Source organism: Canis lupus, chromosome 1, assembly GCF_011100685.1.
Source record: "Canis lupus familiaris isolate Mischka breed German Shepherd chromosome 1, alternate assembly UU_Cfam_GSD_1.0, whole genome shotgun sequence".
Taxonomy (NCBI): domain Eukaryota; kingdom Metazoa; phylum Chordata; class Mammalia; order Carnivora; family Canidae; genus Canis; species Canis lupus.
The window spans coordinates 48,648,817-48,675,667 of record NC_049222.1 but is presented as its reverse complement, the minus strand read 5'-3'; the positions used below and the strand labels follow the sequence as shown (position 1 = coordinate 48,675,667).

The 26,851-nt window shown below is 48.4% G+C and overlaps 2 protein-coding genes across 8 annotated transcripts in view; one reads left to right on the top strand and one right to left on the bottom strand.

The window, feature by feature from the left end:
* The window catches only part of EZR (ezrin), a 49,871-nt gene extending 27,598 nt beyond the window's left edge, over positions 1-22,273 (top strand). The window contains 11 exon segments of the mRNA NM_001286989.1: positions 2,560-2,655; positions 3,571-3,845; positions 4,486-4,569; positions 5,476-5,622; positions 12,101-12,197; positions 17,151-17,314; positions 17,647-17,777; positions 18,408-18,568; positions 18,932-19,024; positions 20,591-20,842; positions 20,953-22,273. Of these exon segments, the coding sequence (NP_001273918.1) occupies positions 2,560-2,655; positions 3,571-3,845; positions 4,486-4,569; positions 5,476-5,622; positions 12,101-12,197; positions 17,151-17,314; positions 17,647-17,777; positions 18,408-18,568; positions 18,932-19,024; positions 20,591-20,842; positions 20,953-21,117 (1,665 nt within the window). The 3' untranslated portion in view covers positions 21,118-22,273.
* Positions 22,274-22,499: 226 nt separating this feature from the next.
* Positions 22,500-26,851, bottom strand: part of SYTL3 (synaptotagmin like 3) — a 93,569-nt gene continuing 89,217 nt past the window's right edge. For 6 of the 7 annotated variants that reach the window (XM_038526454.1, XM_038526449.1, XM_038526452.1 and 3 more), the window contains 4 exons: positions 26,414-26,519; positions 25,284-25,398; positions 24,185-24,390; positions 22,500-22,835 (listed from right to left, as the gene is read on the bottom strand). In XM_038526454.1, coding sequence (XP_038382382.1) covers positions 22,726-22,835; positions 24,185-24,390; positions 25,284-25,398; positions 26,414-26,519 — 537 coding nt within the window. In that variant the 3' untranslated portion in view covers positions 22,500-22,725. The remainder of the gene's footprint in view (positions 22,836-24,184; positions 24,391-25,283; positions 25,399-26,413; positions 26,520-26,851) is intronic. The other variant, XM_038526455.1, reaches the window with a different exon arrangement.

Genomic DNA, 26,851 nt, shown 5'->3' with positions numbered 1-26,851 from the left:
AGAGTATGTCCTTTCTCTTTTGCTCACTTGATGACCTTTGAGGTCTGCAAAGGTGGTTCTTCGGCCAAACTACCAGTCGCTAGAATATGGTCCTTGAATGGAATAGGTTGAAAGAGACTTTAGAGGTTAGTTCGAATCTCCTACCCTATGAGTTCCTTCAGTCTCTTCTGCACAAAGTGGCCCGACCCCACCCCAGTACGCTTGCTTTATCTATGCCTAGATTCTAGTCCAGGGATCTGACCTGACAGAGGGCCTCACAGGCCAGCTGCCACATAGGCAGCCTTCCTGACAGCCGAACAATGCAATTCTGCTACCAAAGTTCCTGAGGTGATGAGAAAAGTATGACTTGGCGTGCCCATTGTTTTCCATCATCAAAGCATACGTTCCACCTGTCACTTGAGATTGAGTTAAGTGGACCTGTCCCTGCATTTTTTTCTAAAACTACCATTTAAAACACCGCTGAGGCAGAGATAAAGGAACAGACTGTACACCTGTTCACATTCTGCTTCCATGATGTTTATCAGCTTTTGGGTAAGCTAAGGACGTTAGAGGTGTGTTTTCCCAGGAATATTGGATTTCCCTTGTAAGGACTTACAGTTTGATTTTTAGAACGGACTGAAGGAAAGCAGATTAGGTTAATTCGATTGTGTCATTTTGAGGAAGACATAGGAAGAGAAGTAAGGCTTTGAAACATGCTGGAGACAGTTACCCTGGAATAATTAGGTGGAAGATTCCACGGAGACATTTGGCAGATTGGGGCATGCAGGGACAGGCTTTTCACTGAGTGAGTGAAGGTCCTGGATTATGTCCATGGCATAGTTCCAGAGTCTGTGATCCGCTGCTTGAAGGGGGCTGGCCACATCATAGCAGAGGGAAAGGAGGAATCTGAGCTGTGGCCATGGAAATCAGCGAAGGTCCGACTGGGATGGGAAGGAATCAAACAGACGGGAAGTCGTTTCAAACTGGTTAGGAGCCAGGCTTAGGCTAAGGTTGGTGGATGGAGTACAAAGACTAGATTGCTTATGCACGGGGGGCTTGCCTGTACAATTGTGAAACACCCCAAGGAGGAAGGCAAGGCAGGGTTTTATATCCAAATGTTGAAATGGAGGTTTCCAGGGAGTGAGAAATTAGGATTGGTTCTAGAAAACCTGGTCTTGCCATCAGCTACCCTAACAAGACCTAGGCAGAGTTCACAGGAGACTTGGGAGCTTGCACCACACAGTCCAAGTTCTTCATATTGTTGCATGATGGAGCCCTGTCTCCCCTCTTTGGGGTGGGGTGGGGCAGTAAATGGGGAGGGTGGTCCTTCCCTGGTGTATGGTGAACAGACTCCTGAAGTTCCAACAAGCATTGCTCCCCAAGCAGATGAGAACATAGGTTCAGAGCAGGAGTTTATTTGGAATTTCAGATTTTATTTTAAGCAAGTGTTCGATACCTGATTTGTCATTTTTTAAAAGGTTTTATCTATCTATCTATCTATCTATCTATCTATCTATCATCTATCTATTTATTTATTTATGAGAGATACACAGGCAGAGACTCAGGCAGAGGGTGAAGCAGGCTCCATGCAGGAGCCCGATGTGGGACTTGATCCCAGAACTCTGGGATCATGCCCTGAGCCAAAGGCAGATGCTCAACCACTGAGCCACCCAGGTGCCCCAGATTTGTCATTTCTCATGTGTTCAGACCTCTTGCCCTTTAAATGTGATAGAAACTATATATTTGAAGAATGACAACCTTTTTATAAAGGCATAGCATTGCATGTCATGGGATTTAAGCAATGCAGCAAAGCTCTGGGATTCAGTTGTGATGATGTCTAATAAGTGTCCCCAGCAAGTTGCTTTTCTGTTTCTAAGACACAAGAATAATCAGTGTGGGATTCTGTGTATAACGGACCACAGGAGACTTTATTTGGTACTATGGAGAATTTTATTATTTATTTTATTTCTTTCTTTTTTTTTTTTTTTGGAAGATTTTTCTTTTTTAATTTATGAGAGAGAGAGGCGCAGACACACAGGCACAGGCTCCTGCATGGAGCCTGATGGTGGGACTCAATCCCGGCTCTCCAGGATCAGGCCCTGGGCCGAAGGCAGCGCCAAACTGCTAAGCCACCTGGGCTGCTTTAGAATTTTATTATTTATTTTAAAGATTTATTCATTTGAGAATGGTCTCACTGGAAAGCAGGGGTAGGCAACCAGAGGAGACCCCAGCGTTGCCATGCTTCACTTTGGTGACTTTCACCCCCTTTTTCCCATAGGCACACCTGACAGGAGACCTTCACACCTGGGTGATGGTGGCTGGTAGTGTGCTTACTCAGCTGGTTATCTTTACTTGGGAAAGCGTGACGGAGCACAGAGGAGGAGGGATGAGAATTTTTAAGATCTTAAGATTTTGTGAGATTTAAGGTTAATTCTGAATCTGCTCAAATTGTCTGTTAACAATAAATTGTCCGTGGCTCTGGGGAGAGTAGCATCTGTTAGGAGCAGGCTCCTGTTGGGGCAGCGTAGGAGAGGCATGCTCTCCCGGCTGCTTCAGCCCCTCCCCGTCTGTCTCACACAGGTGGTGAAGACCATCGGCCTTAGGGAAGTGTGGTACTTTGGCCTCCAGTATGTGGATAATAAAGGATTTCCTACCTGGCTGAAACTTGATAAAAAGGTAAGTCAGAGTTAACTATTTACAGGCTGTTGCTTGGTTGTTGGTCTGCTCTGTTAACTTTGAAACCAGAGTACCTCACTCTGTCTTTTGTTTTTTGTTCTTGTTATTTGTGTAAAAGTTTTTATAGACAAAAAAAGGTTGCAGGTTTCCAGTAAATGGGGGATATTGGTGGGAAATTAGATCCTGGCATTTCTCCTTACTGCTCACTCATTGAGGCATATGATGGTTAATTGCTTAGCTTTTAGTTGACCTTAGTGTTTTTTTCCCCCTGATGAGATTGTTAATCTTCTAAACCATGAATCATTCACTGTTTTGTAAGAACCTGTTATTGTTTTGTTTGAACCTGTGGTAGATTATCTTCCAGCCCCAAAGACTGAATAATGCTATTAACAACTGTAAAAGCAAAGCAAAAACTTTAAATGTGTTTTCTCCACACAATTTGAAAATGTTCCCTTTCCCGACCCTGAGCCCTCCTCCCATGTTACAGTAGCAAGTCTGAGGGTTAATTAGCGATGGGAAGGGAGGGCACAGAAGTAGTTTTTAAACGGAAGGGCCATGGCCCACGGCTTGACCGGCCACAAGGACAGACACCAGGTTCGCAGGTAGGTCTCTAGGCTGCCTGCTTCTAGATTTGAGTTCTCTGGAATGGGCAGCATCTCCCCAGAGGGTAGCAGCCAGCGCTAGTGGCTTGGTGGGGCTCTAACTGGCTGCTGCTAGGCTTCCGGCTACGTGTCAGGGTAATAGGACTTTAAGTGGCCTTTTTTGGTCTTACGTCTAAAAGATAACTTTCAGAGTAAATGTTATCTTCTGAAAACTGGCCTGCACGACCCTCTTGAGCCAATGATTAGGCACCATGTTTGGGCGGTAGGTCTTGTCCGTCAGGCTTGCGAAGGGCATTTGGTTTCTATTGTCCAGGTGTCAGCACAGGAGGTCAGAAAGGAGAATCCTCTCCAGTTTAAGTTCCGGGCCAAGTTCTACCCTGAAGATGTGTCTGAGGAGCTCATCCAGGACATCACGCAGAAGCTTTTCTTCCTCCAAGTGAAGGAGGGAATTCTCAGCGATGAGATTTACTGCCCTCCTGAGACGGCAGTGCTCCTGGGCTCGTATGCAGTGCAGGCCAAGTTTGGAGACTATAATAAGGAAACGCATAAGTCTGGGTACCTCAGCTCTGAGCGGCTGATCCCACAAAGGTGAGCAAGGGGTGGCCGGCCCCGGATGAGAGCAGTGGTTGCGTCCATAAAGGGTGTGAGTGATGTATGTTAGCAGAAGCAGTCAGTGAACACAAGGGTTAAGCCCTTTGTGAGGCTGGGATTCAGCACTTCCTAATCTGTGTGTGTGTTGCAGCACTGCTCTGGACTGCAGTGGAGACTGACCCACCATCACCTTCCCCTAGGTGCTGATCCACTTCTGCAGGCTCTGTGACAAATGTAGCAGGAGGAGGGGACCATTCTTCATGGAATGGAAAAGCAGCTGTGTTATATACATAATCACACTTCTTAGCTTTCCCTAGGGTATAATGATTTGGCTCCGTTAAATAAATCTTTATTCATTAATGGTTAAATAATTTACCCCTTTTGGAAGAAGGGTCCCTTTAAAGATATAAAATACCTTTTTAAAATTTTTCCCTCAAGACTGGATTTGTCTCTTTCTAGATTCTAAACCTTTTGGGTTGTTAACTGTCTGAAATGCTACATATTAGGAAGTAGTAACACTTTTTGTGGTGGTTTTATTTGAAAGAAAACTTAAGGTCTGCAGATGGGCAATGGCCCGCTGCTTCCTCTCATGGCTCTTTGTGGTGACAGTCCTCTGTCTTCTTCCTTTGCAATCCAGAGTCATGGACCAGCACAAGCTCACCAGGGACCAGTGGGAGGACCGGATCCAGGTGTGGCATGCGGAGCATCGCGGGATGCTCAAGTGAGTGCTGGGCAGCTCCTGCCTCTCAAACTTGTCTCCTTCTCATTGACTCCAGATAGGGCCCTTGAGGTGATTAGTTTCAGGAGCTGCCTCATGGGCCTTCAGCCCCAGTGGGGCAGAGCAGTGAAAGGTAACATGCACGGGAGGTTTTTCTTACATAAAGGCAGGTGTTCATGCCTGGAGGTAAGAAGCAGTTTAGTTTAAGCCTCAGGCCCCAAAGCCTTCTCCCTCGTTTGTTTTAGAGGAGAGAAGGTCTTGTGTCTAAAACACTTTGTTTTTTAGTCAAGGGGGCAGAAGCATCGTTCAGTATGAGGAAAACTGATCCCAAGTGAGAAACCCTTGCTATTAATATTAAGCACAAAGGAGTCATGAAGGAGGAACATGATGTGACATGAGGCTGTTAGACGTAAGAAATGGCCAGATTCTCTATTGCCCTAAATTCTCATGTGCAGCATTAGCAACAATTCTCTATGATCCCCCAGCCTCAAAGTTCATTTACAGATTGGGCCTCACAGACATTGTGTCCTGCAGCTTCGTCTGTCCTGAGCATCTTTTGTGGAGGGAAATCACCCAGAGCCTAAATGGTGGCTCCTGGTAAAGCAGACAGTGGGAGTCCCTTGCAGCAGCATGTGGGCAAGACAAAGATGGTGCCTACTAATAATAATTAGAAGGAAAATCTTCTGTGTCTGGAGAAACCAGCATGAGTCAGTTCAGTTCTTCCAGAATGTCTGAAGGACATCAGTGGTCAGCGTGCAGGACAGCTAGGGCACAGGCGTGAATGGCCAGCAGAGGGACAGCAGCAAAGCCACAGCCATCAGCCTGTCCTGCCGGATGTGCCTGAGATTAACAATACTCAGTTCAGGACTCAACGCGCACTAATGACCATGCTCTTGTTCTCCCTGCTAGAGACAGCGCCATGTTGGAGTATCTGAAGATTGCTCAGGACCTGGAAATGTACGGAATCAACTATTTTGAGATAAAAAATAAGAAAGGAACAGACCTCTGGCTCGGGGTTGATGCCCTTGGACTAAACATTTATGAGAAAGACGATAAGTGAGTTGAACTTTGTAATTCTCCTCAGTTGGTGGGGTGCTGGGGTTGGAAACAGAAAAATGTCCACCATGCATGTGGTTTATTTTGAAGTATTTATCTAGTGGCTTACTGGCCCAGCATGTGAATATCCAAGGGCTTTGCAACTGTGATGTGGCCACATTGTGTCAGAGGTTGGCCTGAGGTGTGCACTGCTTCTCTCCTGTCACCACAACCTGTCCGCCAGCATGGGGCCTTTTGTTGACCCATGACCCCTCAGCCTGGAGCTGGAGGCCTGCCCTGCCCTTCCACCGAGGCCCTGCCACCCACTGCCTGAGGGCCCAGCACACCTGCAGGGACCACCCAGGCAGCCCTCACGGTGCTGGTGGCTTAGAGGTTCTGCTCATCCAACCAAGGATAGTTACATTGCTATCAGAGGACCTTAAGATTCTGTAAACAGTGGCTTATGTACAGACAATTTAGCTAAATCCTCTGAACCTGCGAGAAGTATTTAATTGCCACATGTTTGTATGTGTGGGTTGAGTAAGGTCTGCAAGAGCAAGAGCAGTGGAGAGCAAGCCAGGCCTTGCTGGCTTCTCTTGCCAGTCCCTGTGGTTACAAACACTGCAAATGTGCCTATTTTCTGCCAGGCAGCTAGATACAGAGAAAGGATTGTTCTCCTTCAGTGAGGGCAGGCTTTTTCCATGGTGGTTCCCTGTGCCTTTGAGTAATGCCTCTCCCACATTTCCTCTCATTGAACCTCCCCTCAGATGGTAATGCTCTCAGACCACCCCCAGAACCCTTGCTCTGGACTTCCTGAAGGGTGGGCCACTCCTTGGTGACAGATGATGTCACATGAAGACTCTGCCTTCAGTCTTAGCCGTGTGTCTTCTTGCCAGAATCCAGGGTACAGATATCTTTCAGTTGGGTGGGACGGGGCCCTGTGTCAGGCCTTCCTAGACCCTTCACCTAGTTCCAGAATCGGATGGAGGAGAATCACTCTCTGCTGGAAGTCATGGTTCCAGTTGGGAAAGACTGGTTACAGTACAGAGAATCATGGGAACTCCTCCGAGAACCTAGGAGTGAGTTATGGAGGACTCTTGCTTGGTTTGCTGCCTCCCCATGTGTGCTGGACCCAGTTGTAGACAAACATGAGTAGTCTTGGGAGACTCAAGAAACCAGTGTCTGGTCCTTCTGATGGCCCCGCAGTTGGAGGATGGTGGCTGGTCAGCAGGCGGTACCCATAGTGAGAATGCAGTACCCTCGTTGGAAGAGATGTGGGAAACCACCTTTGTCTCTGAACTCATTTCTTGAATGACCAGATTTTGTAACAGCCATAGCCAGGGCTGTCCCAACAGGTTTTTCTAGCTGCAGGAAATAGCCATAGGCAGGAACTTGATGATGTCAGCTTATAACTACCTCTCCAGCCCACGTAAATTGCTAATTTTTTCCAAGTGCAAATTTGAGCAGTGTCATTCAGTCTCTTCCTGTTCTTCTCCCATTCCCCCCGTTTACCACTGAAACTGGTAGTCCTCTCAAAGGGGTCTTCTCCCCAAGAAAACAGTGGGGTGTTGGGCAATCCTCACTTCCTGCCTTCTCCCTGCCCGTGAAGGCAGCCTCCTTTTCAGTTAGGAAGAAAGACCTAACCAGACATTTAATCAATCAGCAGGCCTAAGTTGTTCTCCTTTTAAGCAAATATTGACAGCTTGGTTACCAGTGTGAACAGGAGGCTGACTCAAGCCTGAGGAATGCTGAGATGACTCTTAGCTGTGTTAAGTATTGGATCACTACCCTCAGCAGTAGAGCTAACAATGGACGATTTGGTGTTCGTGGAGCATTGCTCAAGTGAGAAATCAGATCCGTTGCGTATGTCAGTTGGGCGATAAAAGACTTAGTGCACCTGCAAATAAACAAATATACCTTTATTATTCTATCTTACAATTAAATATATCCTGGTTGGGAAATATCTCCTGAGGTCCCTTTTTACTGTATACATAATAACTAAGTTTGAGAGTATGTGGGCCTGAAAGCATTTGTCTTTTTCTTTCTATAAACCCATAGATGAGAGGAGGAAGTAATAGGCAGACCCCTTCCCTGAAAGACGTAGTCAGCTTAGAAACAAAAAGTTCAGATCAGCTGTGTTAGGTGGCATCGTCAGTCCAAAACCCAAACCTACAAAGACAAAACAGAAGCATGCGCCCCTGCCGTCAAGTTCTGCAGTCCTGCGAGAACACTCCTGCCCTCCTCGGGCCCACCCCTTCCACAGTCTTCCTGGTCCTCCCAGAGCCGGCACATCAGTAGGCCCGGTAAGGGAAAGAATGCTGGAGAGACTACAGACAAGCTGGAGCCGAAACAAGGACCAGTGTCTCTTTCCCTTAAATTTCTCATGCAGAGTTGTAAATCACCTACTTTTGATTTATAGTTGTCTTATTAGCCTTACTACGTATGTAATAAGGCAGTTGTTACAGTGGTTATTATAGTATGGTGTACATATTAGCATAGTATGTATGTAGCATGTGCGTACTGTAATATATAGTACAACATAGTAAACTATATGATGTATAGTTATTAGATATATTCTATGTTTTAATATAATCTAATCATGTGAAATAGTTTCCACTTTCTCAAGTTATGCTCCTAGGCAGAATGTTAATTTCACCCTCTTCTCGTACTCATGTGACATCTCTGCCATAGTGGCAGTGGGTTGGTTACCTATCTAAGAGAGGAGAGCAAAATGTAGTTCTTTTAATTTGTGTGAATTTTCTTTTATCAACTATACCAAGATCACGGTTGTCAGCTCCTCCTCTCCTTTCTGGTCTTTGGTACCCAGAATTTTCAAAAAAGCCTAGTCTCTTACAGAGACTGTTACAAGGACTGCGGTTATTTCATTGAAAGTAGCAATTTAAAAGTTCCCTCCAGACTGGCAGAGGAGAGTTTGGCTTCCATGTGCTTGGATGTGTGCAAGGGTGGGGAGAGGTGTGGTGTGGTTATGCATGGCCGGCAGCAGGCGCCTCCTGGGGGTGCGCGGGCAGAGTCCCTTGACGTGCCTGCCCTGCAGAGGGGTGGGGGGCAGGCCTTGGATTGCCCCCTGCCAAGACTGAGTCGTCACTTTGCTTTCATTATAAAAATGGAGGCTAGCCTGCAGTGTGCTTCAGCCCATCCCACCACCCCAGACCTTTTCTAAACTTTTTAAATGAAAAATTTCAGACTACAAAATGGAGAGGATTTTTATCATCACTGCCCGCATGCCTACAAAGATTCTATCCTTGGCATTTCACTACTTTTTTTTTTGTCTCTGCCCAGCTGCATGCCACTACCCTCTGGCCCTCTCTTTTTCAGGCCTGTTTCAAAGTATATCACAGACATCTGTGTACTGTCCCCAAAATGCATATTATTTACTAGAGCTCAATATATCTTTTGATATAAAATTTAAGTACAGTGAAATGGACAGTTCTTAAGTGACAGACACGTGCCTGTAAAATCTAGAATCCTGTCGAGATTGAAGAACATTATCATCAACCCCAGCATCATACTTTGAATTTAAATTTTTTTAGCCATTTATCCTTTCATTTTGAAACCATTTCAGACTTTAAAAATGTTCTAGAATGCCTAGATGTCCTTTGCCCAGCTTCCCCATGTGATAGCATCTTAGAGAACCACAGTCCATGTATCAGTTGGGAAGGTAACGTTAATACAACCCTCTTAACAATATACAGACCTGGGGCACCTTGGTGGTTCAGTGGTTGAGCGTCTGTCTTTGGCTCAGGTGGTGATCCTGGAGTCCTGGGATCAAGTTCTGAGTCGGGCTCTCCAAAGTGGGCCTGCTCCTCCCTCTACTTATGTCTCTGCCTCTCTATGTGTGTCCCTCATGAATAAATAATCCTAAAAAAAATATCCAGACCCAGTTTCCATTTTAACTATTTGTCGCTGATGACCTTTTCCTGCCCCAGGATCCCGCCCAGACTCATACCTGGACTTAGACACCTCCTCCCCAGTCTGTCTGTCATGTACCTTGACCCTTTAGAAGGACATACCGGCCATTAACTCTCTAGGCGGTCCTTGAACTTGGTTGGATCTGTGTCATGTTTTCTCATGGTTAGATAGGAGTTGTGCGCTCGGGGCACGAATCCCACAGCAGTCTGCCACAGGCTCCTGGGGCCTCTCGTGAGGCAGCATGTTCTGTCAGAATATCTACTACTGCTGGTGGTGACTTTGGTTACTGGTCAAGGCACGATCTATGCCAGACTGCTCTGGAGTTAACTATCCTTCCCCTGTAGTCAATAAATCTATTTCAAGGAGACGCTTTGAAGCTATGGAAATAGTTCTGTTTCTTCTACTTCATCTATTCTAGTATCCATTCAGGAGCTTTGCATGAAACAGTTGCTACTATGGTTTTTAAAAACCTGTTTTTTTTTTAACTTTATTTCACACATACCCGTCTACTAAACACAGCCAGTTTCTCTTCATTTATTCAGTTATTTATATTAATATGGACTCATGGATATTTTATTCTATGGGTTATAATCTATTACTATTATTATTCTGTTGTTCAAATTGTTGAGATTTACCTTGTGGATCCCTTTCAGGTTGGCTCCTGTGCCCTTTTCCTATGACCCCATTAATTAGTTTTTGAGTGCTTCTTTACTTTCTGGTACCTGAAGATGTTTGAGGATCATCTTGCACTTTCCTTGCTCCAGCTCTGGAATCTGCAATTTCTCCAAAGAGTTCTGGACTTAAAAAAAAATGCGTGGCCTCATCTCTGATCCTGCATTCATGCTTCTGAATGGCTGTAAATTGCTATGAGTTTCCAGAGTCTTAAAAAAGGCAAACTTTACAGGCACTCCATGAAGCAGAGGGCTGGAGGCTATGGCGATAGGATGCCCAACCCTTGAAAGAAAGATGCCTGTCTAGCCTGAAGGTCCAGGTTTTCTAGGATCAGCAGTATTTTGAGAACCCCATATAAAGCAAGGAGCCCAAGACTAGATATTTGTCTCTTGGGCATTTTGAGAGTTGGGAATCTGGCTGCAATGGTGACCACACAGCTGAGAAATGAGCAGCAAAGTGCTCCTGTGTTAGGGAGACAGGTGCCCTGAAGCAGCAGATAGATGCCTACCTGCTGTCACTCTGATAGCCATCCCACATAAGGATGCAAGTTAAAGTCGATAATGGGACTAGGTGGTATCCTGAGTTTCCAGTGCTCAGAGGCCTGCAAACATAATGACCTCTTTGATAAGTAGCAAAGCAAGCTCCTTGCATGTTTGGCTGTGAAGCATGTTGGCCGGATGTGTCTCGGCAGTCATTGGTGATCCTGTAGGACAGAGCTATAAAAGGTGTGTGCCAAAAAGGATTGAGATTTAAAACCACAGCCTGACCAGTGCCCTGACATCATTCCTCCAGGTGTGCCTAACCACTATGTCCCAGAAGAGCCATCTGTGGGTCTTGGGTGTCCTTTCTTAGCCTTCCAAAGCCACCCCACCAACTTGACCTGGCTTAGGTTGTCATAGCAAGACTTATGTTGCCCACCACTTTTTAACTAAATATGTTGGTAGCTCATCAAGGACATCGAACAGTTGTAAAATATATGCCACCCAACATCAGAGCACCTAAGTATCATAAGCAGATCTAACAGATGTGAAAGGGAAATAGACCAGGAGAGATAAGAGGAGGGGACTTCATTTACCCCTCTTCCAGCAGTGGGCAGACATCCCAACAGAAAATGAGCATGGCAGTGCTGGACTGGAACCACACCAGGGGAGTTTCTATCCCCATCAGTGAGCAGCTGCTCTGACCGTAGCATAGAAAATCTAAGACATGATCTTTGCCATCAAAAAGCTTACCTGCCTGGTCTTCAAAGACCAGTTCACATAGTCACAAGAGCCCTCAGGTGAGGGGCAAGGGTGTTAGAGGAGGTTGAGCTGTTCCGAAGGCTGCAGGCTCGTGGTGGGGAGGGAGGAGAATGAGCACCTCAGGCAAGGTGGGCTTGGGGGAGCCTAGGTGTCCCTCAGGATGCTAAGGCTGGACTAGAAGGTCTTAGATGCTAAGTCGGCCCCTGTGTTCCAGCCTATGGAACCTGGTGTTAGCAGTTGGGAAAAGGAGAATGGATTGCCTACAAGGCAGAGAAACCAATGACTAGAAGTAGGGTTCGGGTTCTAGGGATAAGAACCCGGTGAGCCTATGGGAGATGGCATGTGAGCTGTCACAGGGTGCAGGAGTGTGCTGTGTCAGGCATTGGAGACTTTGAGATTACTGGTTGGGGTGGACCAGGCCCAGGGAGATGCCCACAGTCGAGAAGACTAATTTAACCCGGAGCTTGTTGAGGTTTCCTAGAGCTTGGACCTGACCACACTCAGACAGTTATATCATATGTCACAGTATATCATGTACTATGCTTCCTGGGTTAGCTTTATATTGTCTCAACTGGAGGTTTAAAAAAAAAATTAAGAATAGATTTGTGATGCAAGCATACATCTAACTCTTCCCCCCCCTTTTTTTTAACCCTCAGGTTGACCCCAAAGATTGGCTTTCCATGGAGTGAAATCAGGAACATCTCTTTCAATGACAAAAAGTTTGTCATTAAGCCCATCGACAAGAAGGCACCCGTAAGTTTCTGTGGATTCCAGGAAAGAATTGCAGTTTTTCATTCTTACAGCCAAACATGTCTTCAGGATAACAAATTTCTCTCTAAGATAAGCACTTCCATGGGAGGGGTTGGGGTTGGGAACCTGCTAGCAGGTTATGTTGAAGGTCAAGGACCCCTTGGGCTGTGTGATTAAGCCTTGAAGTAGAGGTACACGGGGACCGAGGTGTCCTCAACAGCTCGCTGTGTCCCTTGGCTTTCAAGTGGTCTCCCTTCCTTGGGAAGAGAGGGGCAGTTCTGAGTCACTGACCTTTGCCAAATGATGAGCATCTCACAAAATGTTGCATTTCTGGGCTTGTGAAATGTTCCTGTTCTTGTGGAAAACCATCCTACCTCAGAGGGTGTTCCCGGGGTACCCACCCTGTACCTCCCTGAACACCAGCTGTGGCACAGACAGGATTGCTACAAGCCTCGGGCCAGCATGGACTTTCAGAATGGTCTCTGCAGCTTACCTGAGTTAGGAAAAGTCAGACCTGTGTCCAGACATCACCGGTCCCCAGGGTCCCTCACTGCCTCACCTTTTCCTATGTGAATGGGCATCTCTGCTTTTTTCTGACCCCCTTCTGGGACCTCTGGCACTCTTTCTGCTGATGCTTTCTCGTTGGTACTAATGAGGAATGTGACTTCTCATAAAGATGAGGCTGATGGGGCAGTCCTCTAGGGAGGACTTCGCTAGGAAAGGGACTTCAATTTCTGGAGTTTGAAGAATATTGACTGTGAACTAGGAACTGCAAAGACTGATATGTTACAGAAATTCATTTCTGTTCTATTGCTGATTCTAACATTTAAGTTTTCAACTGTTTGCTTAGAAAATTTGAGACATATGTACAAACATACTGTAGTGTGATGAAATGGGTGAGGATTTTGTTTTCTAATCAGAAATCTGATTTTAAAAAAAAAATTCTTTTTCCTTAGAGCCTGCTCTGGTTTTCACCAGAATTATAGATTGGAAGGAACTTTGTGTCTTGGTTACGGTGTAGGGCTTAGGCCAGCATAGGCTGTGGTCCAGCCCGGGGCCTTCTGGGACTGGGGCCCCCACAGGGCGGTGGGTAACCCACGTGGAAGAGCAAGTGGCACTATTATCCAGCGGCTCCTCCCCACAGATTGGTTAGTTCAGGATAAGTGAAATCAGAGGTCTTAACACTCTTCTCAAGATTATTTTCTCCTTTATTGAAATCGCTTCCTGCTGTTTGTAAATTCTTGACTCCTACTCCGTGGGTAGTTGCCCAGTTATTTACAATTAAAGCAGCCTTTAGTACAGACTCTCAAGCTCCATGGAAACAGACCACATTAACAGTCAGCCCCACAGCCCGGGGGTCACAGTGTGCCCATGTTAACGTGGGCTGTGAGATGAGGGCAGTCAGGAGAGCAAGAAGATTCTGAAGGCTTGGCTAGGCTGTCATCTCCTTATAGGGTGGTGCTGAGTTTTCAGAACTGGCTTTAGATGTGTGACTGTCATAAGCAGCAAGACTGGATTGGACTGGACTATTGAAGGATTAGGTTGCGTGTGTTGGCATAAATTTAGCTTTTGAAAAGCTGCAGAATATTTCTTAATCTTAAAATTCTAAGCAAAAGCAATTGTAGTGCTTCTGGGTGAATTAGTTGAGCATACATTTATTATATACTAGTTTTACATGGAACCACAGATTAAAGAGAAAATCAGAGAAGAGAGAAGCATTTGTTACATACTGCGAGTCAGGCTCTTTCCTAGGACTATGTACACAGAGTGAACAGAGCGAGGTTCCCGCTCTCACAGAGTCCACATGATAGTGGAAGATATGTGTGAACACTCGGTGCAGCTGTTGTTAGTAACAGGTCATCTCATGAAGAGATGAGAAGTGGGGCCACTGTGGCCAGTTCAGATGGTTGGAACGGGAAGGCCTAACCAAGGAGGCAGAGGTTGTCAGACTCCTGTGATGGCTGTGGGGGTTTCACAGGAGGAGCTGGTTGGAGGGAGGGAGTTCCTGTGTGCCTCGCCAGCCTTGCTCTGCTCCTTCCTTCCTCTACGGCATTGCCTAGCTTCAGGCTTTGCTCTTGGGGCAACAGAAAATCACATTTCCAAGTTTAAACTTTCCTCAGAAGATAGACAAGGAAACTCCAAAGGTCCAAGTTGGCTCACTAGTGAGGCAGGCTTGGGGAGGGCACCCCTGACCCTGGGCAGTTTCCATGGCAAGCTCACAAATGAACCATTGTCCTGTCATGTTCTCCATGACCAGGCATTTCCCGTGTAAAGGCCAGCTTCTCCTCCTGCCAGCTTGGATACTGTGGGGATGGGATCTGTAACACCGGGAATGCTCAAAGGCTGCCCCACAGTCCTATGTGGGGTTAAAACCAGCTCCTTCAGAAAAGAGCCTTTTGTTCCTATGGCCTCATGGAAGAGAGAAAAGGCCCTTGGGCAACTAGCTACCTGTTGAACGGCTTATGAAAACTATTATTTGCCTGGGAGCAGCTTTGCCCTCAGCTGTGGGGAGCCCCGGGGTGGGGCCTAGTGGGGGCCGTCCTAGAGTCTCTTGAGGCCCCTTGTTTGACAACTTCATGGCTGCTTTTAGATCTCCTTTTCTCTTGTATTAGGGACTTGGGTTCATTTCCTTGAGCTTTAGAGTTTCAGTTTTTAGGAAGTCTGTTCTCTGCCAGAGTTTAGAAAGCCTCCCCAGATCTCATTGCTGTTGGGGTTTTGCATTAGGAAGCATGGGCTAGGTCCTTGGATTTGGAAATCCTTGAATAAATATTGGTTTCAGTTTTTCTTTTTAAGTTGCAGTCAGAAAGCCTCATTCAAAGGCAGCACAGGAAATTTCCTCTGCTCCTGCCTCTTCCTCTTCTGTCCCCAGCTCGGGACAGGGCTTGTCTTGGGGCCACTGGCTGCAGTGGTGTCACTTGCAGTTTCAGCCCTTTGATGTTTCTTAAACTGACCTTGTTCTAAGGAGAAGTTGGTGCTCAACAGAGTTCCTTTGCAATGCTTAGGAACCACAGTCAACACCTACTTGGGTAGCATGCCTGTGTGGCCATAACTATTGTTTTTTCTCTTGTGTAATAGAGATGGTGTTTCTCCCAGCTCCGCAGACACTCCCTGGGAAACCCGATGACTTAATAATAAGTGTGCGAAAGCTCCACCCAGGAATTCCGTGGGCTTTGGGTTCGACAGTGCTGTCTTTCCAGCATTTCTGGAACTGATGAAAATACTGAGAAGCTACATAGGGCTTTCTGGGGCGTGTCGATTAGCTCACTGGCATGTCCTTCTGGTTTCAGAAGTCACTGTGGAACACATCACACTGTTTCTTTGTTTGAGCCATCCTCCCCCTGTGACAGAGGTCAGAATCTAAATGCTAGAAGTCTCAAGTTGGGAAGGGAAAGGGGAAAAAGAAGAGGAAGCAGACTGGTATGGGTTTTTTTTTTTTTTTTTAAGATTTTATTTATTTATTCAAGAGAGAGAGAGAGAGAGAAGGGCCCCATACAGGGAGCCCGACAGAGAGAGAGAGGGAGAGGGGAGAAGCAGGCCCCATGCCAGCAGCCCTATGTGGGACTTGATCCCAGGATCTCCAGGATCAGGCCCTGGGCTGAAGGCAGCGCTACCCGCAGACTGGTGTTTTAAAATAACAAAAGGTTTCTAAGCCCTCTCTCCCCACCCATTCCCTACATTAATGGCAGCAGTAGCAAGAGCTAGGAGGCAAGGTTGTGTGTCGTCCTTGCCCCACACTACAGACTTCTGCACTCCTAGTCATAATGTTTTTGGGTGCCTTCATCTCTTCTGTTCCAGAAAGCTCTTAAACTAGCAGTTTCATAAAACAGCCAGCAATCCGTGAGTGAGTATCCGTGTTCCAGGCAACTCCTGTCCTGACAGACACCATTTTAAGTCCTGACAGACAGTATCTGAGTTAATCCTCTCAACAGTCCTGTTAGATTACTGTTCTCCCCACTGTGCAGCTTACGGTGTTCAGACTCAGAGAGGAAGTGACTCACTCAAGGTCACAGGCTCAGACATGGCAGTGCTGTGTAATCTCTAGCACACAGTAAATATAGGGTATTAGTTGGGTCCCAGGGATACAGACTAACAAACGCAGCCTTGCTGTCAAGATTGCTGCCCATTCAGTGGAAGATAGAGACCAAAACAAGTCAAGGAAAGTGCTGGCACCCCCATCGAGTGCAGGGGGCATAGGAGGTGTGCCAGTTACCCACGGGAGAAGGAGAGGTCATGAAGACAGGAGACGATGCCTTAATGCTGCCTTCTGAAGTGCTGCGGTCCTTGGGTCTGTGAGGTTGGACATGACATCCCAAGTAGCAGGGGGCTCAAAACCTATTTGAGCAAATAGGTTTGTGGGCATAAAGTGCAATTTAGGTGAACAAGGGGTAGGCTGGGGCTGCTGGGCCAGAAGCTCTGGATGTACACGTGCCTGGCCACGGTGTTTGTACCTGGTCCTGGAGCTAAACAGGCTGGTGTCAGGCGTCCAGTAGTGACTCAGTAGATGCACTAGTAGCCGTGTGGGAGGCAAAGTTTGAGGTACAGGAGACCAGAAGCTCAAATAGAAGTTGCTGCACCCCAGGCAAGACCAGGGGGCAGTGGTTCTAGGGCTGGGGGTTTCTCAAGGCCGCAAGACCTCTTGACCAGGAGAGGCTTTGCAGTCCAGCCAGAGGAGGTTCCTGTGCCCGTGTGCATGCACACCCACAAAGACATGCAGTTGCTCTGTCCCAGGGAATCCAAATCCCATGGCAGCAGGAACTTTCTGACTGGTCACCTGGAGTCCATGACTTCTCCTCGAGGTCTCTTTCTGACCCCATACTCTGTTTCGTTTATTCTTTTTTTTTTTTTTATTCGTTCTTTTGGAGAAGTTTGTCTAGAGCTTTGTGAAGTTGGTTTGGAAGAAGAAAGCCAAAGGAAGGAGTTCCTCCTCCTTATAGTCCATCCTGTTCTATTCTGTAGGACTTCGTGTTCTATGCCCCCCGCCTTCGAATTAACAAGCGGATCCTGCAGCTCTGCATGGGGAATCACGAGCTGTACATGCGCCGCAGGAAGCCCGACACCATTGAGGTACAGCAGATGAAGGCCCAGGCCCGGGAGGAGAAGCACCAGAAGCAGCTGGAGCGGTAAGCAGGGTGGAGGCCAGCAGGACGGGGTGGTGTTCTCCCAGAATGGGCAGCCTCGTAGGGCCCGCACCATTCCCCAGGGGAGGAGCCAGGGTGACATCACCTAGCAAACAAAACGGAGCTTCGGGGGGTGATGGCCTTTGGAAGTTACCGTGTGGGTCCCAAGGATCAGCCCGGGAGGGGTGTGCTCAGTGTTGACTCTGCCACCTCCTAAGTCGGTACCATCCAGAGGATGGGCCTGGGGCCTGGACTGGGCACTGGTGATGTGTGTTGACATGGCAAGTGCCTGCCAGCATCTAGACATTGCTGTGTTGTCCCTCACCCTGTAACAGGCAGCAGCTGGAAACTGAGAAGAAGAGGCGAGAAACCGTGGAGAGAGAGAAGGAGCAGATGATGCGGGAGAAGGAGGAGCTGATGCTCAGGCTGCAGGACTATGAGGAGAAAACCAAGAAAGCAGAGAAAGGTGGGTTTGTGCCCAGTGGTTGTGTTCGCAGGGGTGCATTCCACAGCAAGGGGCAGATGGACCGTCAGCTTGCCCACAGCCAGGAACTTCGCAGGTTAAAACAAGACCCACAGCAGAGACTCGTGGCTGAGAGAACACGATGATGGGTCTTTGTGTTAAAGATATTCCTGTACTTTAGATGCTCTGCTAACTGCTTTTATGCACATTATCTTTTTTTTTTTATTTTCCCTTACTCCTTTGAGGCTAATACTGAGTCCTCCCCATTTTCCTGATGACAATATTAAGGGCTAGCAGGTAAAGTAATTTGCCCCAGGTCACGTGGCTAGTGAGTGCCCAAACCATGGTACATTGCCCCGTCTTACAAACCAAAAACTTGGCGAGTGGTGCAGTTTCTGCGTGTCCGCCAACACCAAGCAAGGGATCGACGAGTTCTAGGCCCTGCAAGGCTGGGGCATTGCTGTCAGGCTCTGGAGCCAGTGTGGGTAGTTGTGTAAATCTAGGGAACCCCCCCCTCCTCCCCATCGTGTTCCAGGTCCTTTAACAAGACCGTAGTTGTTTCACTGGGAATGTTCTGGCACTGGGATCAATGGGCGCTTCCATGGTTTCTTTTTCTCCTTGTGTTCTCTCCAGAACTGTCAGACCAGATTCAGAGAGCCCTGCAGCTAGAGGAGGAGAGGAAGCGTGCCCAGGAGGAGGCAGAGCGTCTGGAGGCTGACCGCGTGGCCGCCCTGAGGGCCAAGGAGGAGCTGGAGAGGCAGGCAGCAGATCAGATAAAGAGCCAGGAGCAGCTGGTAGGAGCTCCCTGAGTTTCATGATGCTGAATTATGGAGAGGCTGCCTCTGGGGATGCAGAAGTGACGCCTGCCTTATGATTGTGTCTGGGGCTGTAAAACGATCTGCTTGAGAGAGTAAAGCCTGGTGGGAGGGGCTGTGCTGCTGTTTGGGCCTCGGTGGCCCTGCTGCAGGCATCCCGGGAGCTGGACGTGGTGGTCTGGGTGAGGCATGGCCTTGAGGACACGGTGGGCAGCAGGGGGCACTGCCGGCTGGGGAGGAGCAGGGGAATGAGGCCAGTCACCAAACTGTGTGGCTGTCCATTTGCAAAAGGGCTCTCCCAAAAAGCCCCAGAAATAATTTGAGCTTCGTGTGCTTTACTAGGCCGCAGAACTAGCAGAGTACACAGCGAAGATCGCCCTCTTGGAGGAGGCGCGGCGGCGCAAGGAGGACGAGGTCGAGGAGTGGCAGCACCGGGTGAGTCTGCAGGCCAGAGACCTTGTGGGGGCACACGGCCAGAAGGCGGCCAGGGCCAGGCTGTTGGGTGGCGTAGCGAGCCTCGGGATGTTTTGCGATGCTTTACCAGTCCCAGTTGGGCTTCTTAGGCCAGAATCCCTGTAGGAATGGGCTTGCCCTGTGCGCTGGGGAGGCCGCTGTTGGATTAGCAGGGAACAAGGAGCCTCTTGTTCACTTCTACCCCTCTGCTCTGGCCGTCTCCACCCCTCTGCTCTGGAGCAGAGTTAACAAACCCCAGAGCTCCATCAGGACTAGCTCTAAATCTGGTCATGTGGGTGCCCCTAGCAACAGGCCACAGGGCCTGAAACTAGACCTCCTGCCTCTTCTGACCGCTGGTGCATACACCATGTCACCATGGAAAGATTTGGACTTGGAGGTCCCAAAACAGGGCGAGGGTCGCAGCTCTGCTCTTATGCAGCGTGATGGGGCACGTGGCCTGACCTCTCCATGCCTCCGTTTCCTTACTGCAGGTAGGGAGTAATAGCCAGCCTGTAAGGTTGCTCCGAGGACCATGCTGCAGAGAGGTTTAATAAATTGCAGCTGTAATAGGAAGAACCACATTCCACTGCAGTGTCCAGAGAGCCTGCCTCTCCAGCTGAGCCCCCCATGCCTGCTGGGAAAAATGGTCCCCAGGGGAGCTTTGGATATATTCAGTGTAGACATCTACCAAGCTGTGGCAGCCGCCTGCCCCACCCCACTGTCCTTACCTGTGCTTCCCCATCTGTAGTGGCTCCTTCTGGGGACACCTGGTTCCTCCCTCACATCTCCTCTTAAGCTCCATCCCCCCACCCCACCCCCATGCAAGTTGGATCCTTAGGTTTTTGGAGAAAGTGTTCATTATAAAGTACGGAGTGAGAAAAAGCTGGTTGCAGAAGAGGTTCAAACTAAGCTCACCTCCAGGGACGGAGTGGTAATGAGGTGGGCATGATTGGGGATGTGTACCTAGGAGAGGTTACTGGAAGATTTAGGGGTAACAGCAGGTAGGAGGGTGCTTGAGCACAGTGCCCACAGGCAGTGAGGAGCGTCATAAATAGTGGCCACACAAGGGAAGAGGATAAAACTGCACTCTGCAATGTGATGGTGGCATTTTCTAGTGGCTGGAGGATTTTGGTTTGTTTCAAAATTAATACAATGAATATATATTAGAATTTGAGACCGAAAGAAATTAATTCTGGTTCTTAAAAAAAAAAAAAAAAAGTCAAGCCTGGCATGAGTTTTTCTCTTGGTGCCATGGGCACGATTGAGAACCACTCCCAGGATCCAGAGCCCCAGACTTGGAAGAGGCTGGGCAGGCCCTGCACTGGAATGCTTGTCCCCAACCATGCCCTCCCCCATCTTCCGTCCCCACCACTGGCCTCCGCTCTGGGCTGTTAAGACCCTAGTACCCAGCCCACCAGGGGAGGTGAGAGGAGTGGTGAGAGAAGGTGCAGAAGCCTTCATTTACAGAAAAGGGGATTCTTCCAAAAATGGTTTATGTGCTTTGCTCTGTGTGACAAGTTGTCACCTCTGTACTGGTTGCTTTCCAAGGCCAAGGAAGCCCAGGATGACCTGGTAAAGACCAAGGAGGAGCTGCACCTGGTGATGACTGCCCCTCCACCCCCACCGCCCCCCGTCTATGAGCCAGTGAGCTACCACGTGCAGGATAACCTGCAGGAGGAGGGCACGGAGTACACGGGCTACAGCGCTGAGCTGTCCAGCGAGGGCATCATGGATGACCGCAACGAGGAGAAGCGGATCACCGAGGCTGAGAAGAATGAGCGGGTGCAACGGCAGCTGATGGTGAGGGGGCGGTGGGGGTGTAGACAGGGTGGGGTGGGGTGGGGGGAAACCATTTCCCCCAGTTCCCGCTGCTCCTGGGTCCCCCTGAACTGTGCCACCTCCGCTTGCAGACCCTGACCAGTGAGCTGTCCCAGGCCAGAGATGAGAACAAGAGGACCCACAATGACATCATCCACAATGAGAATATGAGGCAAGGTCGGGACAAGTACAAGACGCTGCGGCAGATCCGTCAGGGCAACACCAAGCAGCGGATTGATGAGTTCGAGGCCCTGTAAGGCCAGGGTGCAGGGGCTCGCTGTCAGGCTCTGGAGCCGGTGTGGGTAGTTTTGTAAATCTAGGGAACCCCCCCCCTCCTCCCCCGTCGTGTTCCAGGTCCTTTAACAAGACAGTAGTTGTTTCAGTGGGAATGTTCTGGCGCTGGGATCGATGGGCGCTTCCATGGTTTCTTTTTCCCAATTGTATCATAGTGCCAAACAGGCCTGATTTTATTATCACTTGTCAATCACTTCCTGTTCTGTGCTTGCAGCAGGATGGACTGAAGTAGGGAAGATGCTGTCAAGTCTGAGTTAACAAACCCCATGCTGACATGTGCGACGCGAGATATGCAGTGTGTTTAAACCACACCATGGCTTAGACTCCGTGCCATATTACTTTGTTTGGAATTGGCTCAAATTGATTTTTTTGATTTCTAGGAAGAATTCCTTTGTATATTTGTTTTTTGAGAGGTGAAAATTTTGAAAACAGACTAAAGCACTCACACACATGCACACGCGGTGATTTTTCTTGTGTTCCTTTGTACACAGAGGACACTTCAGCCTTGGACAAACTTGTTGGCTTTTTGGGTTTTTTGTTCATTTGCTTAACAGTTAGAGGGCTACATTGTTGGACTCACACCTAATTAATGATCAGCTGTAGAGGATAGTATTTATATATGTGACAATATGGGTTTGTAACATTAGTTTAAAAAAGGGAAAGTTTCATTCTGTATATTTTGTTACCTTTTACAGAATAAAAGAATTACATATTAAAAACCATGTAACCATGGCACTTGATCTGATGTGACCTGAAGTGGTAATGAGGGGGATTAACTGCTGTAATCACATCTGTAAAAATGACTTGTCTTTGAGTGTTCTGTGTGCATGTAATTGTGCACATTTCAGTTTCCTATCTGAGCTTATTTGCAAAATATACACATGCTGTGTGGATAATTCAGACTCCAGCTATGAAGGGACTCTTCCAACCTGGTGTTGTCTCCACAAGAAGAACCCATTCTGACCTAGCCAGTTGTCTCCCTCATCCCTGCGAACCTGCTGAAACATCAGCTCTCGCTCACTTTTCATGCTCGGCTGTGTCCTCTTCCTTTTTGGGTAAGAGCTGTGTTCAGATGAACCCCACACCACAGATTTGAGAAATAAAAGATGTGCAAGGCAAGAGGTGGCAGTGGGTGTGTCCTTGCGTATTGGGGCAGGAGGGCCCCTCCTCTCTATACAGCCGGGGGGTGGGGGAGGCAGTGCTCCGTGGGATCCTGGGTGCTGACCAACCCAAAATGGGAGTCCCTCCAGCAAGCAGAACAAGAGGGACCGAATACCTACCAGTAGTTCTCCTTCAAATGCATAGAACAAGGCCATAATTTCCACTATTTGATTAAGAACAGGAGGACAGAGGTAACAAACCTTTATTCAAAGCACAGAAACCAGACAGTCTTATTTATGTAATATCAGCAAGTGCTGTGTTGAACATAAATACAGACAGGGCTATGGAAGAGGGTCCGTGCCCCGTGCCAGAGCTGCAGACAGTGTCCATGCTCCACAGGGACTGTGCCAGCCATGTGTCCACACCCATGCCTCCAGCCAACCTTCCTGCTGCAGACTGGAACTCTGGCTTCAGTGCAGGACGAGTGTCATGTCTGTCCACAGATTGGGGCTAGAAAGAACTTTCTGCCACTGGAGCTCGGACTGTGAGCACATGTCCCTGCCACCAGCTACGTTTTCCTCTGTGATGGGAGTGAAGTGACAAATTAGTGTGATGGGTGATGTGCGGGCCACCTTACCCACCCTCTTTTTTTTTTTTTTTTTTTTTTTAATTTTTATTTATTTATGATAGTTACACAGAGAGAGAGAGGCGCAGAGACACAGGCAGAGGGAGAAGCAGGCTCCATGCACCGGGAGCCCGACGTGGGATTCGATCCCAGGTCTCCAGGATCGCGCCCTGGGCCAAAGGCAGGCGCCAAACCGCTGCGCCACCCAGGGATCCCTTTTTTTTTTTTTTTTTAATTTTTATTTACCTCTTCTTTTTAAAATGACCAACTGTTTAAAAGTGTTTTTAACCTCGACTTAGGACCATTCGAAAATGCCAACCACTGATGAGGATGAGCAAGACCTTCCACCCCAACGCCATGCTCAGAACAGTACACAGCAGGCATTCATTCCTAAATACTGTGTAGCCTCAAGAGTCCAAAGCTGCTGCCTTTCATATAGTTTGAAAGGAGAAGACCTATCCTGTGGGTTGGCTCTTCAAGGGGACTGGACGATCTTAACACATTACAATGGCTACGGATTGGTGGGGTGGTCTGAGACCTGGGGCCAGGTTTGCAGACATCCGTTATAGAAAGGGGGGTTGTGTTGTGCCTTGGACAGTATTTCTTCTATTTGAGAATGAAGGGAGGGCAGAGGGAGAGGGCAACAAGCAGACTCCCTGCTGAGCAGAGAGCCTGACATCATGACCTGAGCTGAAATCACGAGTTGGATGCTCAAGCACATGAGCCCTCCCAGGTGCCCCTGGACACTGTTCAGAGGTTCTCACAGTTGGAGGTCCTGGAGATGTGTGTGGGTCTTTCTGGTTAGCACAGTGTTTGAGGGGCACCCCTAGTGGGCAGGCCCTCCCCACAGAAGGCTGTCCCCCACACAAGGCCTGCAGCACCCAGTTGAGCAGTGCTGAAAAGGCAGTGTCCCTCTGTCCCACTCTTACTGAAATACTTTCTGAATTGCCATGTGTTTGGATTAAGAAGCTATTTTCCTTTAAGAAATTAATCCTTTTATGATTGACACCAGAAACAAAAGCAAATACTGTACCTGGCCCATTCTGAGGCCTGTAGTTTTTGTTTCTTTAGCAGATCTAAATCTGATCTAAATTGTTTAAATACTTGGCCGTATTACTGCTCAATTGTAGAGCAAGAGCTAGATGTGGCAATCTCCATTTACAGCAAGTTAGGCCATTTCCACGCCAGTTAAATCACCAGCCGTCGCGGAAGCCTTATTAAGTCCTTTCTGTGTCCACCACCACGAAAGATACTCGTGGAGTATAAACCATGCTACTTGGGCCCACGAAGTATCTCAGACTTACTAGAACCCAGCCTGGCTTCCCCCAGCAGGCGGTCGCTCACACCAAAGATGGCCTGGTCCCAGACGGTTAATTCCAGGCTTGACTGTCTCAGCTGGGAAGGGCTCACGCCATTGAACACGAAGGAGTGCTGCCACCGGGGACAAGCCTGCTTCTTCGCCACGGGGGACTTTAGCTTCAGTTTGTGTTGGTCTGGCAGAGTGAGACAGCTGCAGGAGGGAGACAGACCACAGTCTTCGAGTGCCCAGCCCAGCACCCTCCCCTGGCAGCGCTTGCCATCGTGAGACCCAAGGCTACATTCAAAAGAAAAATCCCGAGCCAGGAGGGAGAATGCAAATTGCCATATTGGCCATGTGACCTCTTGCAAGGATGTTTCGGATTCTGCCCCAGATGTTAAGGGTCATTTGGGATTCTAGATCATGGTGGTCGGGACAATGTTCTTGTCTTAATCCCTCCTTGGGATGCCGACCACCAGGCAACGCATAGCTTACACCTGCTACCCGGGGACCAGGACTCTGAACACACATCTCTCATTTTAACTCTGTTCTCAGGAAATAAGTTCAGAAGGGCCACAGGACTTGCCCAAGGCCCTCTGATAAGTGGCGGCATGAGGACAGGAACTCAGAGCTTGGCATAGTAAGCCATCATTTCCCATCATGTCACTGACGGAGGACGCGGCAATTCTGTGTAATAATTAATGATACTTGCTTTACGTCTAGAGGTGAACACACATGTAGCCAATAAGAATGGAATAAGTGGAGTCCGTCTTCCTGTTAATCCAGGAGGAGATGCTAAGGCAAGGGCATATGTACCAACCACGCTGCTCTGTCTGAGCTCTGAGTCAGAAAATGCTGATGTAATAACAAGGACCGATAAGATCTGGGTTTCGGGTTAAAATGCAGTGTTCCAAATCTAGCCTTGGCAGGTCCAACTCCCATGAATTCTTGAAAATTGGAGTCTTTAACCCATTATGTGGGATTTTCATAGGAAAGCTAAAATACAAGTTTAAAATGGCTTATGCTCGCTATACTTTATATAGAAAGTGGAATGCTGCATATATATACAGTTTATCAGTAAATAGTTGATTGAATAGAATACTTACCCCTTAACAAAGGAGTTGAGGGTACCATCTGACCGCACAGGCAAATTCTTGGCTCCCAGCACGACCAAACAAAGCTGACCGTTGGGGGATGGCCAATCAGTCCCTGGAAGGAAAGCTGGCATTTGCTGTGAGCTCTACATCTGCACATGGCATGCATGCAATGCCACCACCCTAAAAGTGAGAGCTCAGAGAGGGTGTGGTACAGCTCTGAGCTGTAGGACAGAGAGGAAGAGGAATGTATCTGCTGTGGGGAGGCTCTGCTGGCCCTGCTCACGTGCTGTCCAACAAGGCCAGTGTGGTGACAGAATGGAGGGGTCACTAGAATTCTGGGAAGCTGCAGAGATAATAAGGGATCCAAGAAGAGGAAGGATAGAGGTTCTAGTCTAGTGCAGGGATGGTTTTTTGGCAAAGTAGGGGCCCAAAGACCTCTATTAGGGGGTGGCAGTGACCACAGAGGCTGCTGGCCCGCTGGTGGCCCCGTGAGCTCTGGCAGCAAACTTTTCCTTTTCCAAGCAAACGAGATCACTGTTTAGTGATGTGTTTACATCATGGAATTGTGTGTGCTTTCTTCACCTTCATCTCCTCCATACACTCCACTGTATTTAACCTTATGAAATGTTCTATAAAGTCGCTGAGAGCCTGTCCTTGATCCCTTCTCTTGCTGGGCAACAGCTCATGTAACCTGGGATCAAAGATGCACTCACTCAGAGCCCTGCAGGCCCCAGGGCTATGAGGTGCACTCTTGAGCCACACTCCCAACTAACACTGGTGGCCATGGGAGCACCCTCTTCCAGAGGGGTGGCAGCGGAAGGGTTTGCTCCAGAGAGGCAGTCCAAGCTGCGCCCCCTCCCCCCACCCACCCAGGAGGAAAGCCCCAGAACTGGTGTCCTAAGAGCCCTGCAAAGTGGGCACCAAAGGCCTGGCCTGCTTGGGTCCCTCATATCCCTTATAGACCATCTGTTCTACGAACCCACTGTCCAGGCTGAGTGTCAACACATCTTGGAAAGTTGCTGGAGTGTTGCAGCATTAGTGGGTTGCAGAAAGGGAATGCTCAGCCCACCTGCTGCTCCAGGCTTTGGAGACAGTGACATAATAACAGATGCACATTCTCAGGACTGGAGGCCACCTACCTTCTAGGGCCTCCTGGAACTTTCTGGGCCCTGCAGGGAAGACCAGTTTGGCCCGGACTGCTAGTTCTCCATTATTCGGAAGAATGCTGTCATCAACTTTCTCTGCCTGGGGGCAAGAGACAGAACTCAGAGGCAAGATTCCTCCGCCTCCAGAACCTTCTGGGCTCCTCTGATTGCCCCATTTCCCAACCCAACCCACCCATTCACCCCTACAAAGCCTCTGCAGGCTGGGGAGTAGCCTGGGGTAGAGTGGACATGCCCATGGTAGGACTGGCTTGTCTTCCATTTGTGGTGACTCCATTCCCACCCCAGCCGCCCACTTGGCTGCTTGGGCCAGTGTGGGGGCTCAAAGGCCCTGGCACATTCCCATAGGATGGTCCTAAGAAAACCTGCACACAGCCCGAGTCTGAAGAAAATAAAATAAAATTGAGCCCCTCC